Raw genomic sequence first — 21,425 nt, forward strand, 5'->3', positions numbered from 1 at the left:
GCTTGGCCTGTCAGAAGAGGCAAGTCAGAAAATACCTAAAAGGCCCAGCTAATGATATTTTTACTTTGCTGGCAAAGTTGCATGGCCAGTTCCCTTTGTGTTTAGCCCCAAGTGAATAGTTACATGGCTGTTAGTCTGTGGGATTTGTAAACAGCTAACTCCCTCCAGTAAAGAGTGATGAAATAAACCTCTTTCAAGTCCTTCATTCATCTGTTTTGCATCCCTTCACACACAGAAATCCCTGAAACCTCACAGGCAGCCTTGAAACACACCACTTCCCTGTGACACGGTAGACCTGTAGTGTAAAACTAGTGGATTAAGTAGGACTTTGACTCTGACCAGCAGTAATTCACATGTCTGAACTCTGTGAAACTCCAAGGTTTAACATCCGTGTTATTTTACGGAAATACAAACGTGTTTACTACATGCTTGTCGCGTTCATCAGATCGGGCAGGGGTGATGCAAGAGGTTCAGAGAGCGCTCATGTGCACTGGCTCTGCACTGTGCTGGGCTTGAGAGGAGAAGATGGCAAAACTCACTGCAGGTGTTCTTTGTGTGGCACTGGGACTGTGCTTGCTGCTTCTTCAGGTGTGTGGGAAAGGGGGAAATGGTGTATGCCCAAACCAGATTTGCTGTCACAACCTCATAGCCAGGAGCTGTCCTGGAGAAAGAGTTTCTGGCCCATCCAGTTGCCATTGCAACAGTCATGGAATCTTTTGATGGTTGAGTGGTTTGGGTTGGAAGGAACCTTAAAGCTCCTCGAGCTCCAACCCCTGCCACGGGCAGGGACCCCTTCCACTGGAGCAGCTTGCTCCAAGCCCCTGTGTCCAACCTGGCCTTGAGCCCTGCCAGGGATGGGGCAGCCACAGCTTCTCTGGGCACCCTCACAGGGAAGAGCTTCTGCCTAAGAGCTCATCTCAGTCTCCCCTCGGGCAGGTTAAAGCCATTCTCCTTGGCCTGTCCCCACAGGGCTCTTGTCCAGAGCTCCTCTGCAGCTTTCCTGTAGCCCCTTTGGGTTCTGGAAGGCTGCTGCTGTCTGTCATGATGCCAGCAGGTAGAGACTTTGCAGCTCCTTCCAGAGCTATCCATGCTGAAGCTGCTGCAGCCCGTTCAGTCATTCCCAAGCCTGCTCCAGTGAATGAGCTCGGACCCTGCTGTTAGGGCTGTCTGGAGCACAGAAGTCTGTGTGGCCTGCAGAACCTGCTGGAGAGGCTGCCTGAATATTCATGTAGATGAAATACACCTGGTCCTGCACAATGGTGGCAACCCCAGGTAGCAGGGATTGTTGGAGTCGCTTCAATATAGCAAAGCTGTGGTGGTGGTGTGCCCCTGAAGGGAAGTCTGTCTGATGCATAGCCCTGTATTTTTGCCTGTTACATTTCTGAACAGAAATTCTTCTTTAATATAATAGTTGTCTGGCACAACGTTGTGAATCCATAAGAAGATAGCCATCTTATACACACTATTAGAAGATAGCCATCTTAAAAGCATCTCCCCTGTCATTATCAGTTATGACTTTATGTGCATCCTCAAAACAGGCAGCTGGGCTCTCCTGTACCCTGGGGAGCTGGGCAGGAGCTGTGGCTGTAGGATTCCAGGGCTTTTAAAGCCTCCATGAATAAATGTGTGCCAAACAGCAAAAACATTGCCAGAGAACCCTTGACCTGAGCCGTAATACTGACCTGTGTATAACAGTGCACACCCTGCTTTCACTTTTTGTTTACTTGAGGAAACAGTGACCTGTTTATATATTGCCTTAATCCTGTTTATAAATAAACAGTACTTTCTAGGTTTGCACCTAACACATTTGGCATGTCTCATATCGTCTGCACCCCAGAAGGCACAGCCTTTGTCTCTCCCTGATCATTGCCTGCCTTAGCAGCTTTCTGACATCCTAGCAATGCAGGGCAATTGAGATGAAGATGTCTGCCTCATCACTGCCTGGTTCTTGTTGCATTTGTAACGGGCTGTTGGCTTTTTGCAGGTCCCTGAGCGTGAGCAGCGTTTCTTCTGTCTCTAGTGCCTCCTCCAGCAGCAGCTCTGTACGCAGCGCCGACTCCGAAGACATGTACGCGGACTTGGCCAGTCCTGTCTCCTCAGCCAGCTCTCGATCCCCAACCCCAGCACAGCAGAGGAAAGGTAGAGGTTCCTGGTTTGGGATTTTCTTACATAAGCGGTCCTGGGAAAAGAAGGGAGGGGAACAGAGATCTGGATATGGCTTCTGTTGGGTTACTACAGGCTCTGAGAAGATTGGTGAGCAGAGGCTGACTTTTGTGACTAGCATAGAGTAGGGTAGCCCAGAGGCTTCATGTGAGGAGGATGAGGCTTTGGAGGAAATACACATTTGCATCCTTCCATCCACATGTCTCTAGCTGTAAAGATGCTTTTTCCTGCCTGGAAGTTCTGCCTGATGCTCCCTTTCTTACCTTCTACTCTTTCACCCTTGCAAGGTGATGCTAAATCTTCTGGGTAACACCAATACCATGTTGCTGCTCCTCTGTTCTTTTTAGACCGTAGCAGAGTTGGCAGGAAGAGCCTTTTGTTCTTTGTCTTTCTAAGTGTCCTCTCTGTGGAAATTCTGGTTTCCTGAATCTTTTAACCTTGGGGCCACACGGTGTGCTAACTGGTGTGGGCTTTTTCAGTCCCTGGAGCAGCATCCTCTTGCCCTGCCCTCCTAAAGGAGGTCAGGCAAAAGGAAACCGGTCACAAGTCACTACATTTGCTCTCTGGTTTCAACAGGAAAGCCAAAAAAAGAAGATAGCACTAAAGAGGAGAAGCGGAAACGGGATGTGCCCGGTCAGCTCCTGAAGTCAGCCAAGCCCAACCAGGGAAGCAAATTGCAGCAGCTCCCCCAGACCCAGCAGCCATCAGCCCCCCAGTCTCAACAGGGAGGCTTCAGCGCTCACAAAGAGATCAAACTGACTCTCTTGAATAAGGTGAGAGGGGTGGGATGGCTGCGATTCCCTCCACACAGGGGTCCGAGGAGCGGATGGGATGGATGCTGGAGCTCAGGGCTGGCAGGGTTGATGCTCCAGGCTCCGCGCTGTCGGGATGAGCTCAGCCGGGTAGGTCTGCAGCTGGGATTGAAGGGCGGCAGACAGAACCAGTCTGGCAGCACACACCCTGTGGTGGCTTCAGTTTGGGACTGTGTTGGCGGCTCCCCTGGGGCACATTCCTGCTGCAGCTTTAAGGGCTCTTACCCACTCTCCTGAAGGCTGCAGCCGGAGCACGGAGGCGAAGGCGTGCGCGGTGCAGTCCCACATGTGCCTGCTGAAAGCATGCTTCCTGCATGCTTCCCAGCAAGCTCTCCTCCCACTGCCTGCTCCGGAGCGAGCTGCTGACAAGTCATTAACTGAGTCAGGAGATAAAAGAGTGGCAATTACCTCTCCTCTATGGGTTGCCCACACTTTCTGCAGGGAGCCTGCTTCTTTCCCCCCCTACAACTGAGCCTGATGCCCCAGATCAGTGCCTTTGGCTGAGATTGCAATCCAGATCATATGGGAGAGTTTGGCCTCTTGGGGTTTTGTTGCTGGGGCAGGGTGTTGGCCCCAGTCACATGAGTAGGTTCCTGGTGTTGAAGCATTAATGTTGTTTTTCTGACAGTCCAAATTCCCCGTTGCAGTCTAAGGCTGCAGTTTTCTCTACTTCCCTGTGCTATGACGTGAGGCGCGTTTATCGAGTCTGTGAAGCATGCTGCATGGGGAGGAGTGTGCCATGACACATAACTGCTGCCTGGCAGGGTTGGATCCTAGAAGTAAGGCACAGTTCCACGTGCCTCCTTGACATTTGCTATTCTGGGTGCTACTGGAGTAAAGAAAACTCTGCAAAATGATGGTATTTTTCTGACCGTTATGAAAATAGCCCCAGTGCCAGAAAATGGTGCTTATTTGCTTATGGTGGTAGGGGAATTACATGGTGCCAGTGATGGTTGGGGCTGGTATGCACAAAATGTTTAATAGGAGAAACGCTTGCATGAGCCAGCGAGTACACCATGGGCACCCATCACAGGAGATATCTCTGCCTGCTTCCCTCCCCAGAGGGAAGTAGCTGCTCAGCTCCATTGTCTGTTTTAATTCCATTTCAGGCAGCTGACAAAGGAAGCAGGAAGAGATACGAGCCAACAGACAAAGACAGGCCGAGCTCTCCTCCAGCCAAACGGGTAAACCTGTCGCCTGACAGAGGTGAGACATCCCAGGGGCTCCTGGGCTGGCTGGGTTCCTGCTCCACCGCTCCAGGCGGTGCTCATGCGACAAATGACCCGTGAAAGTCTGTGCTGCAAGAGTCCATGCTCTGGAGAGGTTAATTGCAGGCATGTGTCCTTCCAAAACCTCAGAGTGTGCGATTGCCACCAGATAACGCGGGTGTATTTGCTGTCCTGCTGTGAAAACACGGTGCAGGTGAGACGCTCTGGTTTGTGAAGTAAGCGAGGTGAGGTCAGCCCTGGGCAGCCAAACCCGGCCTTGCCTAGCTGCCTTGTGATGCACATTGAGAGTGCCTTGGCTCCACTGTGTCTGTGTAAGTCCACTGCATAGAGAAAAACAAGAAAGCCCTCACTTTGAAGACACAGTGTGCTCATCTCTGCTGTAACTAGATGCATCTGTCCCACAGCAGCCTCCTCTTCTCTAGTAACATCATTGGATGTGGCTGGGGAAGTCAAAGGGTTTTCCCTTACTGTATCCCAGTTTTCTATGCCTCTCAGTCTTCCTGATAGAAAGGTTTGTGGCAGTGCTTAGAAAGGGAGTACAGGCTGCCAAGGCTCCAGGATGGATGCAGTAATTGGCTCAATCACCTGTCCTGTGAAATGAGGTGATTTCCCCACCTGTGTGTGACACAAACCTGATCTGCCCTGTATGTTTAGAAAGACAACGGGCTTTCCAAGTCTTCTCCTGGGTCTGAATCGTCAGCAGCAGAATGAGCACCTTGGAAAACTGAGCTAGTGAGCCGTGTCAAGAGGGACCTAAATGCCACACTCCAGCCTTTGCTGTCACTGCTAAACACAGAAGTAGGGGGGGGGAGTTGTCAGCCTGGTGTTGACGTACAAGCCAGCATTGGCACGTGATGTTGTTTTCCCTGTTGTCTCGGCTGTAGGTGTATCTTGTTGACTCTGGGTACCAGCCAGAAAAAACTTCTGTGCTAATAGCCTGGTTGCATTCAACTCCTGCAAAGGCAGCATGGAAGGGACTGGGTGAGGTTTTAGTTCACTGGGTTCTAGTTCACAACTACTGCTGAGCTGCAGACAAATGAAGGGGCAGACCTAGCAAACTGTGTTGATTTTATAGATGCATAGGTATAGATGTAATTATACAATTTTATTTGCTGTCTCTACGTTATAAAACCACTCTAAGGAGTAGCAAGTGGGACACAAGCCCAGAAGGCAGCTCAGCCTCACCTCCCAGTGGCAAATGTACCCTTGGACTGAATTGGGACTGAGCAAGAGGCATGCTGCAGCATGCGGTTTGCACTGGTGTCCCAGCAAAAGCTGAACTGTTTGTGGCCTGAGTCTCACTTCTCTGTTCTGTCACTGTGCTGTGATCAGATCTGCAGTGTCTGTGGCTTTCTCACAGTGTCAGTCTTTAGGAGCAGGGGGCTGTCCTAGCACACACAGGTGGCCAGTGCTGCAATGAGGAACTGGGCACCGTTGCTCTCTGGAGTGCTACTGAATATGAGGTTAGCAGCCACCAGCATCACTGTCCCAGTGCAGTACAGCAGGGTGTGTTGTTCAGCTTGTCCCTGGGACTCATGGACAGCCCTGCAGGCATCGGGCTGCCTTCCAGTGGTTGCCTCTTTGTGCACTGGGATAGCAGTGGTTGGGAAACCCACTGCAGCAAAGCTAGGTAATGCTGCTGCAGGACCCTGATGGGCTTCCCACCACTGCTGAGTCCATTTGGGCAGAGCATGATGGTTCAGTCTGTGCTGAACACACACAGGTGATGCTGCCTGTGGGTTTGCTGGCTCCAAAAGTAACATAGCTCACCCACCCATCACTCTTTAAACCAATACACCCTGTTAGCTGGCCAGCCTGGAGCTAGCTCAGGTGCCACAGTGCCCGTTGTGCACAAACTGGATAATGGAGCACAGACTGCCTGCAAGGGCCCACCCTGCCCCGCAGGTTTGAGAGCAAAGCATGGCCTAAAAGCACCGTGGAGCAGATTTGTTCCAGCAGCCAGAGGGTGAGGAGAGGACAGTGTGGCTCCCTGCAGGTGCTGTTTTGTACAGCTGACCATGGGGCACAGCCTTGCCTAGCTTACCTGCTTACCCTGGAGACAGGGTGCACAATGGTAGGTGTGTTTTCTGGCTGCTGCTGGACTTGGCCTGTTGTTGGCATGGTCTGGTAAGTCTGAAGAGAGCATCTGTACACTGAGAGGTGGTGCAGTAGGCTGGGTAGGGAGCTGTACCTTGGTGATGAGTGGGAACCTCTCAACTTTTCTCTTCTCAATAGGCTCTCGTGACAGGAAGGCAACTGGGAGACTCTCTTCACCCAAGCAAGAACGACAGAGAGGCCAGAATACAAAACCTTCCCCTGCACAAGCAGACAGGTCAGTGCCCTCTTGTTCTCATGGGTCAGGCTGGGGCTCATGCTTCTCTAGCATCTCAGCCCCTCCTCTCGAGCAGCTCTGAGGCCCTCTGGCCATAGCCTCCAGTTGCCATGGAGGCACAACAAGAGGAAGGACGCCAGGCTCCCTGGGTGGGAGCCAGAGGTGCCCAGGGGTTCATGTGGAAGCCACTGGCTAAGCTGTTCCAGCTCGGAAATGAGCAGGAGCCTGGGGGTTTTCTTGAGGTCAGTCCCAGCAAGAGGAGCCAACTGGCTAAGCTGTAAGCTCAGTCATGCCAGTGCCTCTGCCTCTTGCTAGCACTGCATAGTGCTAATGAGGAAGAAAGTACAACCCCATCCTCCTGCTGCCACTCTTCTTGTGGCACATCGCTCAGGTGCCCAATTCCCTCTTTTCCATAGCCTGGCAAAGCCTCAGCTGCTTACTCTGCTGCTGTGAGATGTTAAATTGTGGCCCCTGCTTGAGACTGGGTGGTGACTGGCCCTGGCTTTGCGCCTCCCCATTCCCTCCAGTGATGGGTGTCCACCTCCTGTGTGATTTCTTGGTGGCCTGCACCCACTGCTGGGAATATCCCTTTGCAAAACTGGATGTGTGGCTCCAGGGGCTTTGGGCTGTGCTGCACTCAGAGCCCTTTGGCTAAAGGGTTGTGGAGCACCCTCTGCGGCACACCTAAAGCTTCCTCAGTCCTCCTTGCCCGTAGCCAGGCAGTGCTGCTTTGCATGTCTCTAGTGTCATCTCTCCAAGGATCTGTGAGCCAAGGGATGCGTCCCTGCCCCATGCCCCTGTTCCCAGCCTGGGGCACAAGTGAGCCTCAATTTCTGTGTATCAGAGCCTTCCCAAATCAAAACCTGTCCCCGGCTGCCACAGCCCTGTCCTCCTTCATGCCCTGAGGTCCTGTTTTCTAGCAGTGTAGAGAAACCTCAGCTTTACCAGACCATGGTGTTGGCCTCATCCTTTGTTATTGACCCTCATCTGCCTACTGCTGTTTGGGTTGGCAGTGTCGTGTTGTGGGTTTGGTGTTCCCTTTGCCCAGACACAAGGTAGTCGGGGACACATTGGTGTGCTCTAGGGTAGCCCAGGGGTAGGTCTGTGTTTTGTTTCTGCCTGGGGCTGTTTGGGTCATGTTTGCACAGCCACACTCGTCTTAAGTGTAATGTGGAAGGGTGGCATTAACAGAGGGGATGGTGACTCTCACCGCTGACATCTGGCAGCAGCACTGGTGCTTTCCCAAATGGTCCAAGTCATTAGAGCCAGCCAAGGCCACACTGTGCTCTCAGTGTGTCACCGAGCTGGTGGTGCTGCCAAACCCCAGCAGGCCTGTGCTTCCTGGTCCTGTCATCCTCCTTCCCCCATGAGGATGAGGGGAAGTAGTGGCTTATGGTGGGAAAATCCACAGGCCAATTGCCTCCAACCCGGTCATGACCCAATCCAGGAAGAGCCACTGCTGCCAGTGGCAGGGACTAGTGGCTCCCTTCCTCCCCACATGGGCTCAGCCACACTCCTGCAGCATCTCACAGCCCCAGAGTGCATCCCTGCATGCTCCCCACGACTGCCACATCCACACTAGGGCAGGAGCTGCTGGGATTTGACACCATGGGGATGCTCCAGGGCTGCTCTGCACTTAACCTGTGCTGCTTTCCCCTCTTCCCTTGTGTCCCTGTGCACAAAACCCCAGTGAGCTGCTCTCAACAGCCACAAGCTGTCCCAGCCCTTGGGAGCTGGATTTAAATCTTAGGATCCCCTTGGAAAAATTGATCTTTTACTGTTTCAGCCAGTTTTCCAACCCCTGTTTCCTTCCACGGGCACTTAGAGCGATGCTTCCCACTGGAGCAGATGGCAGTGGGGTTTGTATCCAGCGTGATGTGCTGCTCCCTCTCACCACCCTCTCCAATCTCTTCCAGGAAGCGCCAGCTCTCACCTCAGTCCAAGAGCTCCAGCAAAGTCACAAGTGTACCGGGAAAAGCCTCGGAGCCAGGCCCCACGGGTGCCAAAGCGGGCAAATCCAGCACCCTGTCCCGACGGGAAGAGCTCCTCAAGCAGCTCAAGGCAGTGGAAGACGCCATCGCTCGCAAGCGGGCCAAAATCCCAGGGAAAGTATAGTGGGAAGAGCCCTGGTGACTGTTGATCTTTTTATAATGAGTGTCAAAGCAGCCACGTTGGGATTTTGCAGTTCTGTCTTATTTTGGCTGCGATTCTTTTTAGGGAAAAAAAACCAACCAAACCCACACAAAAAAAGAAACCCCAAAACCATGAAAACCAGATTGAAGTTTTGTCGACCGAGAGACACCTGCTCCAGGAGATGCCCCATGTAAATTATGCACAGAGGACTCCAGCCTCCCCCCACGTTGGATGCTCTCACTGTTTCCTCTGATTCTCTCTGCCCTCTCTCCTCTCTGCTAGCCTTGAGTTGTATTCTCCTAGTTAGCCCTGCTGTGTGTTGAGTGTCTTCAGCAATGCAGTTCTATATACTGTGTAATGAGAGAGCTGAAAACTGCTGTGAACTGCTGGCAACATCACCTTCTCCCCTGCCCTTCCCCTCCAGGAACAAAAGTATATATATATTCTTGACTAAAGTCTCATTGGGAAAACGACCTGTCTTATTTTGAGCAGCAGAATGTCTTAGTTGATTCAGGAGAAGCCCTGAAAGTTTGGGGGCATGTCTGTCTAACAGAGAGGGTCCTTTTCCTCTTGGATTTTTATTTTCTTCCCCCCCCCCCTTTTTTTTTTTTTTTTTTTGGAGGGATTTCCGTGAAATAAAGTATTTTGATAACCAGTTCTTCTTTTTCTTGTTCTCTGTCCTCCCACTCACTCCTTTGCCTTGGGGGATGTGTTCCCCCCCCCAACTTCGAGGTATGTAGTTTGTCATGATGTCCCTATGGTTGCATTGATTCTGCTGCCACCACAAGCAGCCCCATGGAGCTGGAATTGCTGCCATGTTGCTTAGGGGGAGCCATGTGTCCTTTTGATGCAGGTGACATGTACCCTGGACCCCCTGGGTCCTCTGCCCCTTCACCCAGTATGGAACCACTAACCCACTGGTATTAGATGGTGATGGGGGGGCCTCTCGCTGGGCTGGGCTTCACTTGGTGAAATTTGGGGGTGCTTCTGGGTTTATCCAGCTGTTTTGGGGATATCCCCTGTGTGCTGTGATGGGAGGTTCTGCCCTTGCTCCCAGTATGGAGCCAGTACCCACTGGTATTGGATGGTAGGAGTGTAATAAACCCCTCTGCAGGCTGGGCTTCACATGGTGTAATCTGGGCATGCCTCTGGGTTTATCCAGCCCTTTGTGGGTCCCCAGCTGTGTGCCTTGTGCTGTCTGCTTGGGCAATGTGGCACCTTAAAGGTAACTGCTGAAATGGGTGCAAATCCCATGCTTTTGGTAAAAAAGCAAAGGGTGGCTGTGCCTGGTCCTGTAAACCTTTCACAGATGCTTCCCAGTACTGTTTTTCGCACTGTACTGGGAGTACTGGGCTCCTATAGGGATAAAGCCTGAGCCCTGACCCCCAGTCCTTTCCCTGGTGGACCTAGTTCAGCAGGAGGTTGCTTATGGAACAACCCAGGGGAAACAACCCTGTGCTCATCCCTGGGCCAGCTCCCACTGCATCCTCCCCTTTCTTCTCAGCACCATCATCCTGGCATCAAGCAGGATGATGGTGCTGGACCGGGCAGCATCAGAGGGGGCAATCAAAGCCACTGCCCTTTCCAGTGTTGCCCAATTTGGGACTTCTACTCTGGGGATGTGATGGTGATATCACTGTGGCTCTTACGCAATGGGGCCATGGCCTGGGGCACAGGGATCATGTCCCTATGGGTCACGGGAGGGATGGGGGGGGGGGGCTGGTGGATGGGTACCGCTGCAGCGGGCACAGGATACCCTGGGTACCCATCCACCAGCCCCCCTGCAACCCATACCATGCATTCCCACATCACTCCATACCCATTATAGGTAGCCAAACCAGTCAGCACCCCTTTCCCTACACGTCTATACATGCCTTATCACACACACACACACCCCCCCTCCATTCCCATCCATCCTCCAACCAATTTTAGGGATGCTGGGACTCCATTTCCGGGCTGGAACACGCGGGATTGAGAAGGAAGTATGACAGCCTGCGGGGAGGAGGAAGGAGCTCCGGAGCTGGAGTTTCCAGGTGTGTGTACATCACCTGCCCCAGCCCTATATAAAGGAGGCAGCAGCGGAGGTGCTGCCACTCGGCCGCCTGCATCCCAAGGGTTCGGAAGGGATTCCCCCCCTACAGCATCCATCACCGTGTCCCTGTGCCCTCCTCATGGTAAAATTGGGAACGGAGTGGGGTTAAAGTGGGGGGAATGTGGGGCTGGGAGCGTGTCTGGACACGTGTGTGTATTGCAGGGGGTGAGAACACGTGTGTGTGTGTGTGTTAAGGGATCTGCGGTTTGTTGCATGTGTGAATACACACGTGAAGTGTGTGCCTGGACATTGGCTGGTGGCTGCTGCTTTTAGACATGTGTGTATGTGTATGCAGGGGGAATATAGTGCTCTGTATGTAAGGTGTGCACAGCCCCGGGCACATATACAGTATATATACAGTGATAAATGTACGTGGTTCTGACCAGCGTTGGTATGTAGGATGCACAGTGCCTCTATATGTATAGGGGCAGCCCAGCACAGGGTGCTCACAGCTCCAGGCACATACACTAGTGATAAACACATGTGGTTCTGACCCATGCGTGCGTCTATGCACGCTTAGAACTGTAATGCAGCTGTGTGCAGATGTGCTGGTAACACGTGTTTGCACGTATGCATCCGTGTACATATGATGGTGATAAATGCATGTGTTTCTGACTGGGTTGTATGTGCGCTTGGGAGGGTAATTCAGTTGTATGTAAGCGTGCTGGTTTGCACATATGTGTATTTGCATGTATGCATGTGTGCTGTTACCGCTGAGTGGGTACATGGGTGGAAGGAGCCTGTTAGGGAAGCACAGCTCTTTGGCGTTAGGAAACCTTTCCTTGAGGAAGCTGTGACCTGAGCTGGGTTTTCTGATGCGAGTGAAGGAGATGAGGTTTCCCTCGCCCAGATGTGCTGCAGGAGGGCACAGCCTGAGGCCTGTGCTCCTCCAGCCCAATGGCTTCTGCTTACAAAGGACCTTTTGGTGACAGAGCACACAGGCTGAGACCACTGCATGTGTGTACACACATCTGTATGTGCATGGAAGGGTAGCACGGGGCATGTATGTGTATGCATGTGCTTGTATATCCTGTGTGAAGACATGCATATGGGTACTAATGTATGTTTTACACGTGTTCTGAAATCTTTGTGTGTGTGCTGACACTGTGTGTGTAACTACACGTGTGCTGGCACTCTGTGTGTTTGTATACACAGGGTGTTCTGTGTGTGTGTATGTAAATGTATATGTGTGTGTGTGTATGTGTACACGCATATATAGGTCTGGAGCAGCTCTGCTCTGGGGCCAGGCTGAGAGAGCTGGGCTGGGTCAGCCTCAGAAGGCTCCTGAAGGGGAGACCTGAGAGCAGCTCCAGTGCCTAAAGGGGCTGCAGGAAAGCTGGAGAGAGGCTTGGGACAAGGGATGTAGGGACAGGCCAAGGGGAATGGCTTTAACCTGCCAGAGGGGAGTCTGAGCTGAGCTCTTAGGCAGAAGCTCTTCCCTGTGAAGGTGCTGAGGCGCTGGCACAGGGTGCCCAGAGAAGCTGTGGCTGCCCCATCCCTGGCAGTGTTCAAGGCCAGGTTGGACATGGTTGGAGCAAGCTGCTCTAGTGGAAGGGGTCCCTGCACATGGCAGGGGCTGGAGCTGGGTGAGCTTTAGGATCCCTTCCCACCCAACCAGGCTGCGTTGCCACGGTTCCACATACAGCTGTGTGTACTTGCATACACACATGTGAGCTGCTCCTTGGCAGTGCGGGTGTACACACATGTTCAAGTACCCTGTGTGCGCACACCCCCATGTGCTGGCACTGCGTGTACGTGTGTGCAGGCACACGCGTGCTGATGCTCTGCACATCCAAACCCATGGCACTGGGGCCCTGGCAGGGGCTGGGTGGGGGGGGAGGCTGTGGGTCTCATCTCCGTGCTGCATCCCCAATGGGGGCAGTGGGTGGGTGACGGGTGTCCCGCACACACAGGGTCCCCGCACTGACCCATTCTCTCCCGCAGGGCTGGCTCGCTGCCCTGGCCCTGCTGTGGACCCTGGTGCTGTGCCGCGGCCTGCGCCGCCCCGTGCCCCATCCGCATGTGCCGTGCTACAGCGCCGGTGACCTGCGCGACGGCGAAGCCCCCGCTCCGCTGCTGGCCCGCAGCCTGCGCTGGGACCACTACGTCCCGGTGCAGTTGGTACCGCAGCTCGAGCGCCTGCAGGACAGCCCCGGCCACCGGCGGCACCGCCGGCACGGGGAGCACGCCTGCCCCGCGCTGCAGCTGCGCACCGGGCTGCACAGCGAGCCCCACGAGCGCTCCATCTCCCCGTGGAGATACCGGTGAGTGAACCCCCACATTGCGCTGTGCCTCGGGTTCCTGAGCATCCCTCCAACACCAGCATCGGCTTCCTCCAGCATCCCTTGAACATCAGCATCAGGTTCCCCAAGTATCCCTTAAACATCAGCATCAGGTTCCCTGGGCATCTCTTGAGCACCAGCATCAGCTTCCCCAGGCATCCCTTGGATCATCAGCATCAGGTTCCCCAAGCATCCCTTAAACATCAGGTTCCCCAAGCATCCCTTGCACACCAGCATCACTTTCCCCAAGCATCCCTTGGATCATCAGCATCAGGTTCCCCGAGCATCCCTTAAACATCAGGTTCCCCAAGCATCCCTTGAACACCAGCATCAGGTTCCCCGAGCATCCCTTAAACATCAGGTTCCCCAAGCATCCCTTGCACACCAGCATCACTTTCCCCAAGCATCCCTTGGATCATCAGCATCAGGTTCCCCAAGCATCCCTTAAACATCAGGTTCCCCAAGCATCCCTTGAACACCAGCATCAGCTTCCCCAAGCATCCCTTGGATCATCAGCATCAGCTTCCCCGAGCATCCCTTAAACATCAGGTTCCCCAAGCATCCCTTGAACACCAGCATCACTTTCCCTCGAGCGTGCCTCACCTACCCCTGGTCAAAGGGGATAACTTGGGGTGCACAGGGCCTCACTGATGATTCCACCCATTCCCCCCCTCTACAGCATCGATGAGGACGAGGACCGGTACCCGCGCAAGCTGGCCTTTGCCGAGTGCCTCTGCAGCGGCTGCGTGGACGTCAAGACGGGCCGGGAGACGACGTCGCTCAACTCGGTGCCCATCCACCAGACCATGATGGTGCTGCGGCGCAAGCCCTGCCCGCGTCCCGCCGGCCCCGGCCTGGTCACCTTCGAGGTGGACTACATCAGGGTGCCTGTGGGCTGTACATGCGTCCTGCCCCGCACTGGGCGCTGAGCATCGCCACCCCCAAGCTCCCGTGGAGCCCCATAGCGTGACCGTGTCACCGCATCCACCCTGACCCGTGCTTGTTTTAGAGCACCCCCTCAACCCCTCACCCTGTTATTTATGTTATTTATGAGCCTTATCGCTGGGGATCTTCTTTTAACCTGTTATTTATTGCTGATGCTCCCACCAAGGCTGCAACTCCAGGGCCAGCATCACCCGACGGTGCCCATGGCCCTGCAGCCGGACCCTGCGAGCGCTGCACGGAGGCTCGCTGGTTATTTATTCCCCCCCCAAAAATCCTATTTATTGTCTCCTCTGTGTGTGCTATTTAATACTGGCAGCCTGCAAATAAAGGCCGACACTCTCAGTATGCTCCCTGCTCCGTTCTCATCTATGGGGGGCACATTCACGGGGTGATGCTCGGCATCTCCCAGCCCCAGTGTGGTGGGTAATGCCCCAGCGCACCCATTGCACAGGGGGGGATGCAGGGGAGCCCCATCCCCGGGGTGGGGGGGGACACGGGGTCCAGCCCTGTGCCCGCAGCACCACCCACAGCTTTCCCACGGCACCACGGGCCCAGCACCCCCTGCTGGGGACACCCCGTACCCGCAGCACCCCCGTTGTGGGGTGAACCCATCACCCCTCGTCCTATCCCTGTCCCTACTGAAGAGTCCCTCCCCAGCATCCCTATAGCCCCCTTCAGACACTGGAAGCTGCTCTGAGGTCTCCACGCAGCTTCTCTTCTCCAGGCTGAACAGCCCCAGTGTTCTCAGCCTGTCCCCATAGAGGAGGTGCTGCAGCCCCTGAGCATCCTCCTGGCCTCCTCTGCCCTTGCTCCAGCAGCTCCATGTTCCTTACGCTGAGGACACCAGAACTGCACACAGTGCTGCAATTGGGGTCTCACAGAGCAGAGCAGAAGGGCAGGATCCCCTCCATGACCTGCTGCTCCAGCACACACTGACGGGGCACGTTCAGTCTCAGCATCGATCCCCCATCGCACCCTCATCGCCACTGACTGGGGCAGGGAGGGAAATGACCGCTGCCAGTGGGGTCACCCCAGGCTTTGGGGGCTCCTCTGGGGTGCAGGCCCATGTCTGACCGTTCACATCCACCACACCACTGGGTCCATTTATGGTGGTACAGGACTATGTGTGTGCCCCCATGTCCCCTGTCGCTCTACCCAGGAGGGATCACACTGCACCGTGTTTGCCCGTAACTACATTGTTTGTCCTCAAACTCCACTCAACGGTCCTAACCTACCCCCAAATCCATCCCCATCTGTGACAGCCCCTCCGGAGCGGGAAGCAGGAGCATCCGGCGTCTTTCCCAACCTTTATTGCAACTGCACAAGTGACAAAAAGCAGCGAGAGCCGGTGTGGAGCGGAGCTGCTGATCCCCATCATGGGGAGATGGGGATCTCCTGGGGAGCTGGTGTTCCACAGGGATCTGGGGATCCTGGAGAAATGGGGGCTGCTTGGAGAGCTGGACCCCTCAGGGAGCTGAGCATCACTGGGGATTTGGGGATACTGGGGAGCCCAGGGGGAACTGATGATCCCCAGGGATTTGGGCACCTGGGGAGTCTATGGGACCTGGAGATCCCTCATGGAGCTGAGCATCCCTGTGGATCTGGGGATCCCCAAGAAATGGGGAGCCCCTGGAAGCTGGAGATGCCTCATTGAACTGAGCATCCCTGGAGATTTGGGGATCCACAGGAGATGGCCAGCCCCTGGGATCTGGAGACCCCACATGGACCTGAGCATCCCTGGGGATTTGGGGAGCCTGTGGAAGCTCGAGATGCCTCATTGAACTGAGCATCTCTTGGAATTTGAGGATCTACAGGAGATGGGAGCCCCTGAGAGCTAGAAACCCCATAGGAGCTGAGCATCCCTGTGGATCTGAGGACTCCCCAGGAATCCCAGGGAGAACTGATGATCCTCACGGATTTGGGGATCCCAAGGAGCCGTGGACCCCCAGGAACCGAGCATCCCTTGGGATTTGAGGATGCACAGGAGATGGGAGCCCCTGGCACCTGGAGACCCCCCCAGGACCCGAGCATCCCTGTGGATTTGAAGATCCCCGTGAGCCGAGCACCCCATTCCCCCCCCAGCAGCTGCAGTACACTGGGAAGCAGGAGCACGAGCAGCAGCAGCAGCAGCAGCATCAGGAGGGGGTCCCCATCCATCACTCAGCCTCCACGGGGATGGGGTTCACCTGACCCCCCCCCTCTGCCGGCTGCTTCCTGCGGGCGTCTTGGGGGGGCCGTGGCGGGGGGTTGTTGGGGGGCTGCTTGATGGTGCTCCACACGTGCGGCCGCTCCCGGGGCTGCTGCTCAATGGGGCTCCACTCCTCCCCACGCACCGCGGCCTGCGAGGACGGAGGTGGGGGACACGTTGGGAATGAGGCTCCTTCAATGGGACCCCCCCCTCCCCATAAACCTGCCCCCCCCGTCCCCTCTGCACTCACCAGCAGGTAGATGGCACTGGCGATGCCCAAGCAGACGGTGCCCAGAATGGTGGAGAGGAGGAAGCCAGCGGGGACGGCCAGGCTGTGTGTGGACATTGGATGGGTTGGAAGGGGCTGATCGGGGGCTGCACCCCGATCCCGACCCCATACCCCACTTACGCGGCGTGCAGGACGGCTCGGATGTAGTAGTTCCTTGTGAGGGGTCCAAAGAGCTTCACCACTGCTGTCAGGTACCTCTGGCCACTGCAGAGACACAACGGGGGGTCAGAACTCAGGGGTTACCCAAAGGACCCCCATTCCATGCTGTCTGTCCATGGGATACCCCAAGGATCCCATCCATGGGATACAGCCCTGTTCCCATCCCATCGCTCCCAATCCTGGTGCCATGACCCTGTGTCTGGGGGGTACCAGGACCCCCAAACCACAGGGATATGGGGGGGACACCCCACTTACCACCTCTCCATGGTGGAGCCCTTCTTTCTCTTGCTCCTTGGGTACTCAAGCAGGCAGACCAGGACACCTGCAGCGCTGGGGGGGGGTCAAGGAAAGGGATGCTCGGGGGCAGGATGAGTCCATAGGCACAATCCCAAAGGAAAACAGGGCAGGGAAAGAAGGACTTGGGCCCCTGTTGGGCAGGGGGTGGTGTCTCCTGCTGTCCATGCTGATCGGGGCAGGGAATTCCCACTCCCGGGCATCCTCTCCATAAGGATACATGGCGTACGCCGCAAAGTACCAGCCCTTGAACTGCCCCGCCACGGCCACGATCCCACCCGTCAGCATGACTGTGGGGCAGAGTGGGGATGGTGGGTCCCTGCTGGGGACATGGCATCCCAACTGGGATACAGCACCCCCAACCCAGGACACGGCATCCCAACTGGGATACAGCATCTCAACATGGGACACAGAACCCCCAACCTCGGACACAGCATCCCAACTGGGATACGGAATCCCAACTCAGAATAAGGGAACCCAACCCAGGATACAGCACCCCAACCCAGAATATAGCACCCCAAACAAGGATACAGCATCCCAACATGGAATACAGCACCCCCAACCCGGGATACAGCACCCCAATCCCGGATATGGCATTCCAACCTGGGATACAGCTCCCCCAACCCAGGATACAGCATCCCAATCTGGGACATGGTACCCCAATCCAGGATATGGCATCTCAACCTGGGATACAGCACCCCCAACCCGGGATACAGCATCCCAATCTGGGACACGGTACCCCAATCCAGGATATGGCATCCCAACCTGGGATACAGCTCCCCCAACCCGGGATACAGCACCCCCAACCTGGGATACAGCACCCCAATCCAGGATATGGCATCCCAACCTGGGATACAGCACCCCCAATGTGGGATACAACCCCCTACCCCAGGATGCAACCCGTCAATCTGGAACACTGCCTGCAACCAGGAATACGGCTTCCCAAACCCAGGATGCAGCCCCCTCACACCGGGACGTGCCCCCCACAATCCAGGACTGCAGTGCCTGTACCCCAGCATGCAGGGAGCCCCTGGATTGAAGAGAAGGGAACCGGGGGGGCCCCAGTATGGGGCTGATCACAGGGGCAGGCTGTGTTAACCAACCCCCCCCCACCGAGCCTTGCCCTGTGCGGGAAGGAAGCATCGGGGGAGAAGGAGGAGGAGGAGGGAGCGGAGAGGGACGAGGAGGAAGAGGAGGCTCCCGTCCTGCGCAATCCCAACGGGACCGCACTTCGCGGCCGGCCCCGCCGCCTCCCTCTTGCGCCATCCCGGAAACCCCCGGAGCTCCTCGACCCCTGCATCCCCAAACCCTGATCCTGCCCCCAAAAAACACTGCACTCCCCAAACCCTGCACTCACAATGATCCTGCATCCCCAAAACCCTGCACCCAAAACCCCCAAACCCCGCAACCCCAAAACCTGCACCCCCAAATTCTGCACCCCCAAAACCCTACACCCACACCCACCAAAACATGCACCTCCAAACCATGCACCCCAAAATTCTGCACCCCCAAACCCTGCACCAACGAAACCCTGCACCCACACACCCCAAACACTGCACCCCCCAAACCCTACACTCACAATGATCCTGCATCCCCAAAACCCTGCACCCAAAACCCCTGCACCCCCAAACCCTGCATCCCCAAACCCTGCATCCTCAAACCCTGCACCCTCCAAACCCTGCACCCACTAAACCCTGCACCCACAACTCCCAAACCCCACAACCCCAAACCATGCACACCCAAACCCTGCACCCCCAAATTCTGCACCCACAAACCCTGCACCCACAAATCCTGAACCTGCACCCCCCAAACCCTACACTCACAATGATCCTGCATCCCCCAAACCCTGCACCCCCAAACACCACGCCTGAACCCCCAGACCCTAACCCTGCACCCACAAACCCTGCACCCCCAAGCCGTGCGCCTGCACCAAAAGCCCCTGCACCCCCAGCCCCTACCCCTGACCCCCCGTTCCTCTGCACCCCAATCCCTGCACTGCCCAAACCCTGCACCCTCAAATACCACCCCGGAACCCCCAGACCCTAACCCTGCATCCCCATACCTCTGTACCCCCAAACCCTGCACCCAAGCGCCGCCCCTGGACCAAAAGCCCCTGCACCCCCAGACCCTAGCCCTGACCCCCCATTCCTCTGCACCCCCCAAACCCTGCACCCCCAGACCCTGCATCCCCCCAAACCCTACCCCTGACCCCTCACTGCTCTGCACCCCCACCCCTCTGCACCCATAGACGCTGCACCCCACAAACCCTGCCCCTGCATCCCAGCCCCTCTGCACCCCAAACCGTGTCCCTGCACCCCTAAACCCTACATCCCAACCCCTCTGCACCCCCAAACTCTGCACCCCCATCCCCTGCTCCCCCCCCCCGGCACTCACTGAGCCCCGCCGCCAGTGCCTGCTCGTTGGCCCACATGGCCCACTCGATCTGCCCCATGGCTCCCCCGAGCCCCTTCGGCTGCGCTCGGCCCGCTTCGGGTCCCCCCCGATTCGCTTCGGCTCGGTTCGGCGCGGCCCGACCAGGAAGGCTGATGCGCAACCAGCGCCGGCCACGCCCCTTCCCGGAAGCCACGCCCCCCCTCGTAGGCCACGCCCCCATAGAGACCCGCTCCAGCCCCCTACCCAGGGGTCACACCGGGACACAGGGGTCGTGCACGGGACATGTGGGGCGACGAGGGTGGTGAAGGGGGGTTCCGGTCCAAGGGGACAGGCTCAGCCCTATGAGGGTCACTGGGGGGAACAGGGGCCATGTGGGGTGACAAGGGTGATGCTGAGGGCCAGGATCAGCCCCAGTAGGGACATCGGAGAGACAGGATCAGCCCTGCAAGGGGCACAGGAGGACAGCGTCAGTCCTAGCAGGGACAGCGGGGGGAGAAAGGGAACAGAAACAGCCCCACAATGGACACGGGGTGGACAGGCTTCCATAGCAGCCTTACAGTGTCTGAAGGGGGCTACAAGGATGCTGGAGAGGGACTCTTCATCAGGGACTGTAGTGACAGGACAAGGGGGAATGGGTACAGACTTGAACAGAGGAAGTTTAGATTGGATATAAGGAGGAATTTCTTTACTGTAAGGGTAGTGAGGCACTGGAATGGGTTGCCCAGGGAAGTCGTGAATGCTCCGTCCTTGGCGGTGTTCAAGGCCAGGTTGGAGAGAGCCTTGGGTGCCATGGTTTAGTGTGAGGTGTCCCTGCCCATGGCAGGGCGGTTGGAACTGGATATTCCAACTCTAACTGTTCTATGACTCTATGACAGGGGAAGCACAGGGGCCATGTGGGGTGACAGAGGTTGCGCAGGGAAGACAGGATCAGCCCCAGCCTGGCAGGCAGAGCCATGAGGATGACCCAGCCCTGTCTCCTGTCCCCCACCCCAGCATCACCTGTGGAGCCTGGGCACCCCAGAACAGCACTGCAGAAGCTCTATATCCTTACAAAAGGGTAAGAACCAGGCCTGGGGTCACAACCTGCCCAGGGCTGGGGACAGCTTCGCACCAGGGTGGCACCGGCAGAGCCCCCTGGCACATCAGTTGTCCCTGGCGGTGTCACCGGGCTCAGGCTGTCCGGCGGGGCAGCCCATCTGCTCCCAGGAGGTGCTGGCTGGGGTCATCCAGGAACTGGGGTCCGGGGCCAGGCTGTGGGGCAGGAGATGGGTTACGGGCAGCAGGGAGCTCCGCTGCCTGCAGGGCAGCCCTTTGGGGCTGGGGGACAGCTCTGGGCCCCACAGACCTCAAAAGGGCACCCCAATGGGTCATGCTCATGGGAACATGTCTAAGGATGGGGGACAGGGATAGGGTCCCACACACAACCCTCAGGATGGGGACAGGGATGGGAATGGGGTTCTCTGTACCCCTGGGGATGGGGATAGCAGCTCATGCACAACCTTGCGGATGGGGACAAGCTCTCACAGCCCCTCACCAGGATGGGAAGGGGAACAGGGTCCTGTGCACTCTTGGGAACAGGGGTGGGATTCCCCACACAACTCTGGGGATGGGATAGGGTCCTGTACACCCTGGGGGACAGGGATGTGGTCATGTGCACCCCTGGAGACAGGGTCCTGCAGACACCCTTGTGGATGGGGACAGAGATGGGGTCTCACATAACCCCATGGAGACAGGGACAGAGTCCTGTACACCCCTGGTGACATGGATGGGGTCACACATACGCCCCTGGGGATGTGAATGGGGTCCTGTGGACTCTTCAGGACAGGGATGGTGTCATGTGCATCCCTGGAGACAAGAGTCTTGCAGAGCTCCTGGGGATGGGGTCTCACATAACCCAGAGATGGAAATAGGGTCCTATACACCCCTGGGGACAGGATCAGGGTCACACACAGACCCCTGGGGCCACGGATGGGGTCTCATGCACAACCCCGGGGGTGCGGATGTGGATGGGGTCCCATACCCAGCCCTGGTGATGGGCAGACGGGCTCCCCTGCCCCATGCTCCCCCCAGCCCCATACCTTGGTGTGCAGGATGTACCGGACAGCCCCCGGCA

General features: G+C 56.4%; 3 protein-coding genes across 8 annotated transcripts in view; 2 read left to right on the top strand and 1 right to left on the bottom strand.

The window, feature by feature from the left end:
• ZC3H18 (zinc finger CCCH-type containing 18) overlaps positions 1-9,262 on the top strand; it is a 47,524-nt gene extending 38,262 nt beyond the window's left edge. For all 5 annotated transcript variants that reach the window (XM_057423504.1, XM_057423505.1, XM_057423508.1 and 2 more), the window contains 5 exons: positions 1,985-2,139; positions 2,740-2,936; positions 4,085-4,181; positions 6,440-6,536; positions 8,453-9,262. In XM_057423504.1, coding sequence (XP_057279487.1) covers positions 1,985-2,139; positions 2,740-2,936; positions 4,085-4,181; positions 6,440-6,536; positions 8,453-8,651 — 745 coding nt within the window. In that variant the 3' untranslated portion in view covers positions 8,652-9,262. The remainder of the gene's footprint in view (positions 1-1,984; positions 2,140-2,739; positions 2,937-4,084; positions 4,182-6,439; positions 6,537-8,452) is intronic.
• Positions 1-19,456, bottom strand: part of LOC130606894 (cytochrome b-245 light chain) — a 33,827-nt gene extending 14,371 nt beyond the window's left edge. The window contains exons 1-6 of one of the 2 annotated variants that reach the window (XM_057423511.1): positions 19,313-19,456; positions 17,139-17,208; positions 16,880-16,954; positions 16,586-16,669; positions 16,427-16,508; positions 16,141-16,327 (exon numbers count right to left, since the gene is read on the bottom strand). In XM_057423511.1, coding sequence (XP_057279494.1) covers positions 16,145-16,327; positions 16,427-16,508; positions 16,586-16,669; positions 16,880-16,954; positions 17,139-17,208; positions 19,313-19,370 — 552 coding nt within the window. In that variant the 5' untranslated portion in view covers positions 19,371-19,456 and the 3' untranslated portion in view covers positions 16,141-16,144. Of the gene's footprint in view, positions 1-15,282; positions 16,328-16,426; positions 16,509-16,585; positions 16,670-16,879; positions 16,955-17,138; positions 17,209-19,312 lie in introns of those variants that run through there. The other variant, XM_057423510.1, reaches the window with a different exon arrangement.
• IL17C (interleukin 17C) lies at positions 12,465-13,972 on the top strand. Its single transcript, XM_057423502.1, has 3 exons — positions 12,465-12,512; positions 12,706-13,025; positions 13,723-13,972. The coding sequence occupies exons 1-3, from the start codon at positions 12,465-12,467 to the stop codon at positions 13,970-13,972; spliced, it is 618 nt and encodes a 205-aa protein (XP_057279485.1).
• Positions 19,457-21,425: the final 1,969 nt, after the last annotated feature.

This window comes from Pezoporus wallicus, unplaced genomic scaffold (assembly GCF_028554395.1).
Source record: "Pezoporus wallicus isolate ANWC-B61680 ecotype Strahan unplaced genomic scaffold, APGP_CSIRO_Pwel_v1 contig_10160, whole genome shotgun sequence".
In the NCBI taxonomy this organism is placed as follows: Eukaryota; Metazoa; Chordata; class Aves; order Psittaciformes; family Psittacidae; genus Pezoporus; species Pezoporus wallicus.

Excerpts from the sequence above, each read along its gene's own strand:
- IL17C (XM_057423502.1), top strand. The coding sequence starts at position 12,465 with ATGTTCAAGTACCCTGTGTGCGCACACCCCCATGTGCTGGCACTGCGT. Across the intron at positions 12,513-12,705 it reads CCCATGTGCTGGCACTGCGT|GGCTGGCTCGCTGCCCTGGC; the intron begins GTACGTGTGTGC and ends TCTCTCCCGCAG. Across the intron at positions 13,026-13,722 it reads ATCTCCCCGTGGAGATACCG|CATCGATGAGGACGAGGACC; the intron begins GTGAGTGAACCC and ends CCCCCTCTACAG.